Source organism: Anolis sagrei, chromosome 5 (genome assembly GCF_037176765.1).
Source record: "Anolis sagrei isolate rAnoSag1 chromosome 5, rAnoSag1.mat, whole genome shotgun sequence".
NCBI lineage: Eukaryota > Metazoa > Chordata > Lepidosauria > Squamata > Dactyloidae > Anolis > Anolis sagrei.
Window position 1 is genome coordinate 99,631,225 of NC_090025.1, and position 7,199 is coordinate 99,638,423.

The following is a 7,199-nucleotide window of genomic DNA, read 5'->3' on the forward strand; positions in this document are numbered from 1 at the left end:
TAATTTGTTTAATTCACTCAGATGGTTGTTTAATTCAACAGAACAGCTAGATCATAGCATGGAGCAATTGTGGATGTGTGTAGCAATTTCAGATGGTATTTTCTTTTTACTTCAAAACTGCCCCAAAGCAACCTAAAAATGCAGAGTCCTTGTGACCTTCCCTAGAGTTCCTGAAACCCTTCTACTCTACTGATTTTATCAGGTGTGTTTTTAATCAATTGTTTAATTACTGTTTTAATATTTTAATGTATTGTTTTATGATGTTCGGCATCCTTTGATGCTTTTGTGAGGCCACCCTGAGTCCCCCCTCGGGGGTGAGAAGGGTGGGGTAATATAGGAAATAAATAAATAATAAACACTCCTCCAAAAAACAAAAAAAGGCATCTGCCAAAAGAAGTGTCATTTAGAACCTAAGCCCACCAATATGACTTGCTGTGTGGATTTGGAGGAATAATGGCCCCATGCCCTGCATAGTCCATCCCAGGCTACACTGTTCAGAAATCATTGAGGCAAAACATAACCATGTGCAATTGCAGTACAAATGGAAAAGGCAATATAAGAATAGCAATTTTCAGATGAGATTTTTATGCTCATTATTGAATAACATTTTTAAATGACTTGTCCAACTCTATGATTCTAAGATTCTGTATTATTCTCTATGGGAGCTGTGTAGTGCTTGTGTAGGATATCTCCACATGTGGATGTTTAGACTGTTTTGAGGTGAAGCTAGATTGCAAGTTTGCATGATAGTTCATTTGATTGTTTCAATTGCAAGCTTCTTGCAAGAAAAATAACAGACTTATTAACAGTAGTAAGCAACTATACACATTTTCAAAAAAGATGAATGAGTGTCTGTATAGAAATAAATCATATATTTTGTGTGGTCATGTAGATCAAAATCGTAAATTGCCTGTAGAGAGAGAGAGATACTTGATCAAAAGATATTACAAACTAAGGTTATATATTGTAAAATACAGTTGTGTTCTACAATACTATTATACTACTCTCTACTAGAACTTTCATTAACCTGTTCCTGCCATTGTTTTTGGGCTACAGCTCTCCTTGGTTCCAGGAAAATGGCCAACAATAGAGGACCATGGGAGCTGAAGTCCAAATATACCTGGATGGCACCATGTTAAAGTAATCTGTGCTTCTGTTTTGTCTGAGTTAGAAAGCTGGGGTTCACAAATATGTACAGATGTACAAAAAAAAAATCATAATTTTGTGGTATTTTGTCCACTCTTGAGCACTTCATGGCTGAGGTGTAACCTCCAAAAATGTGCAGCATCTCCCCATGCCATGAGGTATATGTATGTACTATGTATTTTGGCAATATCCTCATAACAGTTACAGTAGGGGGTCTGTAATGAAAAAAAATCAGCATTTTAGCTGTTTTTAATGTGTTTTGGGATGCTTGGTTTAAAAACAAACAGGGCTTTAGCACAGCAGATTAACCACCAGCTGCAGCTTCAGTAAATCTTGCCAAACGAAAGGTTGACAATTCAAAGCCTGGTCAGGGTAAACTCCTGACCTTTGGCCCAGCTCCCCCTCTCACCTAGAGGATTGAAAACAGCAATGTGAATAAATGAATAGGAACCACATTAAGCGGGAAGGTATTTTAGACACAGCGTTTCGGAGGAAAGTTTACAAACAAACAAAGCTCTTTGGCAAGGAGATGGAGCAACAGCACCCCCTGTGGCCAGAACTGAGCACAGCCTCCAAAAGATGCCAAATTATGAAAAAAGCCTAAATATACCTCTATCTGTTGTCTGTCTTGTCATTGTATAATTGGCATTGACTCTTTGTCGTATATGTGTTCTGTGATCCACCCTGAGTCCCCTTCAGGGTGAGAAGGGCAGAATATAAGTACTCTTGAGTTTCACAAATCCTTTCACAAATTAGATACAACTGCTACTCAGTTGTAAGCATGGCTGCTGGTGTTCTGGTGTGACTTTTTAGTGCTTGTGGATGGATTTATATCATTCATATCAGTGAATTCAAATTTTTGAAAGTCTGTTAAAAGACTTAACCCATTTCTTTTTGTTAGCTCTTCTCAAAGAAAGTGTGCTCGATAACAATATTACAAAGTTTGGCAGGCCTGTATATTCAAGCTCCATCAGTAAAACTGTTTCTCTATTTTGGTAAGATAAAAGCAGTATACTTTAAAAAACTTATTATTTCATCTGGTCCATAGGCCATTCTATATGATGATGGAGCAGATTAATTTCTGGTGTGATTCATTCAAGCAGTTCTTAATTTTTGCCCCCCTTTCTCTAAAAGTATAAGTGCTTTTGTTTACACAATGCTCTGGATGCATCAGATAGCATCGCTGTCATTGCTTGATATAATTTCAGCAAGCTATTTCCAAATCCTTACCTCATTTACTATTATTTAGCTTCAAATATCTCTTCAACATTATAGATGTAAGGGCCTTTTATGTCCACTGCTTGGGTCTACTTCTTCACAGCTGAGAAACTTCTAGGTTTTAATGAATGATACAGACGTGCTTGGTGCCATCTCTTTTAATTTGGTAATAGAACTTAGAATTGCTTCTGAATGTGTAAAATGCAGACATTAGTTGATTTCAGCACTCAGGTCTGAAGCTACTGCTGATTTGTCTTCTAATGTTCAGTGGCTAAAGGGGAATTTCACATTTGGAAAGGTCAAGGTAATCTGAAAAGTCCTGGGAGGAAAGCTAAAGAATTTCCAGTTAGCATACGTAAAAGTCTGTTGTTTAACCTATTTATTTATTTATTTATTTGGCATTAAAGAGCTGGCAGTGGTCCATCACAGCATTATTTTCTCTTAGGACTTCATCCCACACAATAAGTAAATAGTTGGGGACCGTTGCTTTTCTCTTAAGCTTTGCAACACCCCGTTTGGAAATTAAACAAATGATTTTCCAACCCCCATCTCATGTTTTCCTTTGTTCAACTTTCTTTTCCAATTTATTTGTTTGCTTTCCCATCACATGGGAGACATTCTCCTCCCACTGTCTCCTCCTCATTTTCATTTACTTGAAGAAATCCTCTGTGTTTGTTCTTGCAGAACGTGAGATCATTAAATATGATTTCCTCTATAGCATTCTATAATTTATAAGTACAGATTCCTCTCAAATCAATAGGTAACTCTATTGAATTTACATCATTAAAAAGATATAAATTACTGTCTCTTCCTCCTCGGTTCTAAAGATTATGACAGAAGAAAGGATTCTATAGTACCCATCTTGGCTCCTCCCTCCAGAGCGATGTAATCGTTATCCTTACAAGTGATGTTAAATTTCAGGTTTTCACACATCTCTCAGTGGGGAATAAAAAAGAAGTTGATTGCTAATTGACTTAAGTGTAGGAAAAAAACACACTTTAGAAATGGCGAAATACCTGGAATCCATGGTACGAGCCTGCATCATGTGATGGGCTCCATCAGTAGCTTAAATGTGTAAAATGCTAATTCAATTGTGTGTGATCACATCCCTAAGCAGGGCTCTTGGGAAGTTGGAGACTGTCAAGAAGGGCTCTGTAACTACAGTGAACTCTAGGAGGAATGCCTCTTTATAGTGAATGCATATCATACAAGTCTTTCTTGTAATTTTCTTTCCTGGTAAGACTTTTTGCTTTTTCAAGCCTTCTGCACTGTATTCAGTCCCAAGAAAGCTGAAATGCAGGTGAAGGAAAGACAGGACACTATAGCTTTGTGCGGGCTGTTCACGTGACAGCTAAGATGGGGAAGTGTTCTGTCGCCACTGGGCCTGTACACAATGTCTTTATTCTACAGGACACACACTTTAAACCCAGTGGGAAGCCGGAGTGCCCGAAGAGAGATTGTTAGAGACTTCCAGAAGTAATGGGCTTTAGAGTCTTTAAAAGTACAACAAAGTCTTTATTAAGGAACAAATCTTCAAACAAAACTTCAGGGCTTTACTATTCAAGTCTTTAAGATACTGGCACTAACTTGGTTTGACTGTACTATCTCAGCATAAGGAAGAACTCTTTATAATCCCTCCCAGGCCGCTTTCTATCTATGCCTAGTCAGCGTGGGTGCTGCTACCAAAATCCATGTGCGTCTGGGTATCGAGCAGACCTTACCGGCTGAGGCTTGAAGATATAGCAGCTGGAGTTCCGTTGTTCTGTAATACTGAACTGTGGAAACTTCAGGGCTGTTTTCCCCCTCTGGTGCTGTGAGGCTGAGAGGCCGTGAGCTCTCAGCCAGAGCCTTTGGGACCTTTTCCTTCCATTTCCCTGGAACTGGATAGTCAGTTTGGACCCTGGATGGTCTGTTTCTATTTCCCCGGATGGCTTTGAGGAATGAAGCCTTTCCTACGGGACAAACTGATATGCGTCCTATAGGCTGGCTTCCTTGTGTGACTGCCTGAAAAATGGCCCCTTCCCTCCAAAAAACCCAGAGAGGGGTGGGACCAGGGATCCTAACTATTATTGACAGGTGGCTTGCCCTATGAATGCAGCCAAAGGAAGCCACCTATCTGCAAAGTCCCTGCAACTTAGGACTATGAACAAACATTAAGTGCAAAACACAAAATTGGAGCCCCTGGAACAGCCGTTTCAGAACAGGAAGGATGTATATAAATGCCATTGTATATATATTTTATATATTTATATATATTTTCCATCCATTGCTCTGTGCTACCTTGTTTGGAGAGAAGGTCTTAAGGAGGCTTTGGGGTCTGCAATAGCTTGCTACTCCTTCTTTTAACTCTGGCTATATTGGTAACTATTGTGTATATTTTTAACTAATGAAGCTTATATGTTTTACACATTTCACAATCATAGCACAGTATGCAATTTGTGTGCTATGTTGGTGAAATGTGTAATAGACAATATACTTTCTTAAAATATAATATATCCTATGATGTATTATGTAATATATACATGTGTAATATATCCTATGAAATGTGTAATAGACAATATACTTTCTTAAAAGAAATTAATATAATAATAATAATAATAATAATATAATAATAATAATATTTTTTTTAAAAACTTTATTTATACCCCGCTCCATCTCCCCCAGGGGGACTCGGTGCGGCTTACATGAGGCCACGCCCATCAATACAGTACACACAATATAACACAAAAACATAGTAGAACCAAACAACAAAGTAAAAAATAAAAAATTCATAAAATGCAAAACCAATATAATAAGCGACACAACAATATAAAATCAAGCATTAAAAACACAGAAGATTTCACTTGGCAGGGCCAAATTCAAGGATAAGATTTTAAAACACTGGGAAATAGGACAATGTAAATTATAAGGAGGAGGATCCGGGAATGGGGAAGGATTTAATTGCACGAACCATAAAATAAAGTGTTTCTAAGGACATTTTGTGCAAAGTTTGGTCAGGGAGTATCTTACATTCAATCACTGCAGGCACATTGGAATATAATTATAATATAATTTCTTAAAACTAAAAAAATCAGTCTGATAACAAAATATGATTTGCATATGTTTTTAAACAAATCCATGAGTTCAGAACATTACAGAGGTTCTTAATCTCTACTTTGACGAAACCGCACGAATGATGCCATATTTTGTTTAGCCCTTGGGTAATTACTTCCCTCATTTTGTATTTTAAGAAGTTCACTAAGACTTTTTCTTTTCAGGAAGGCTTTTATGATTAGCCTCCCTTTCTGCCCCAGTTTACGGTTTTTGTGCTTTATGCTGCTGCTGCTTCTTAATCCCAGTGAACACTTTAGATTTTATTGTGTTGTGTGTATTTCTTCTTATTTTATTGTAAGCCATATTGCAGGAAGCCCTTTGAATGAGAATCAGGGTGTACGTATAATTTGATTTTTGAAGTGTGATAGTTTAGGTTTTAGTGTGAGGTTTTGAAATACTGATGTGCATATCTTTCCTCTTCTAGGTGTCACAAGAAAGCATTTTCAACAAAATGACTGGTTCCAACCTTGCCTGTGTCTTTGGCTTGAATCTGATCTGGTCCCCCAAAGATGCTCCTTCCTTTATTTCTTTAGTACCCATAAATCTTTTCGTTACATTATTGATAGACTTCTATCCCACAATATTTGATTCTCGAGTTGTGCCTGGTGAAGAGATACCTTGAACGTAAAATGAAAGGGAATTGACATTTGGTCTTTCAACCTATTGGCTCTTTCCCAGTTCTTCCATCTGAGATCCCTTTGGAGATGCTTGAGACAACCTGGGGCCTCTTTAGGGCAAGACTCATTCTTCTCCTGTATGGTGTTTTCCTAATCAAATGTTAGATGTAAAATTGGTGACTTGGAGCAGGGCTCTCTCAAACTAGCTTTACTAGTTTATATTTTCTTTGAAGCTGTAAAAATTATGTTATATCAAAAGAGGTTGAATGTAATAGAGGTTGCTATGCTTCTATGATTAGCTGTTTTGTTACTGTAATTATAGTAATTATTTATTGTTTATTTGTATCATCTGCAATTCTTGTTTTGTACTTTTTGACGCAGGAAAGAACTGCAGGGTGGACTCTGTGGATTGCAGCTTTTGATTTTAGCCAGAAAAATCCAGGAATTATTAATTTAGCCAGACAATGTGGTTCATGATGATGATTTATTTCTGTGCTCTGGGTGTGTGTTATGTAATGGTTTAAGAATTGTTCATTTCTGCAAGGGAGAAGGAGTAGTTTCAAGAATGTTCTCCCTTCTGCCTCACATTTTCAAAAATTAAACCCACTTTAGCAAAGTTTGATGGGGAGAGCAGCCAAGGATTTGGTTCACTACACCTACCTGATGTGACATTGGTGGGGAAACAACTGAAAATCTGGAAGGTTGTATCCTTTTTTGTCATAAACGTCTTCATGCAACTTTGTGGGAGAAAGGCAGCCATTGATCAGGAGACTGAAGTGTTCCAAGATTCTTTCCTGGCTCATCTGCTCTCTACATAATATTGAAGTGAATCAATTTGAGTCATTTCAGTTTAACTGATTTTAAACATATACTTAAATATTTTTCTTAAATTGAGACGATCACAAAATATACACATTGAGATGGCAGTTCTTTCACTCTCTAATCCACATCATTGAATTTGTTGTTAAATGCTGTTAAAACAACATTGATTAATGGCAACCCTATGAATAATAGAACTTGAAGACACTGCTATGAACAGCCATGCTTGGGTCTTGCAATGTCAGAGCTATGGGTTCCTTAATTGAGTAAATCCATTTGTAATTATGAGGGAATTATTGAGATAAT

General features: G+C 37.4%; 1 protein-coding gene across 3 annotated transcripts in view; it reads left to right on the top strand.

The window, feature by feature from the left end:
- LOC132776469 (proline-rich protein 5-like) overlaps positions 1-6,957 on the top strand; it is a 157,537-nt gene extending 150,580 nt beyond the window's left edge. For all 3 annotated transcript variants that reach the window (XM_060778157.2, XM_067468914.1, XM_067468915.1), the window contains one exon: positions 5,882-6,957. In XM_060778157.2, coding sequence (XP_060634140.2) covers positions 5,882-6,079 — 198 coding nt within the window. In that variant the 3' untranslated portion in view covers positions 6,080-6,957. The remainder of the gene's footprint in view (positions 1-5,881) is intronic.
- Positions 6,958-7,199: the final 242 nt, after the last annotated feature.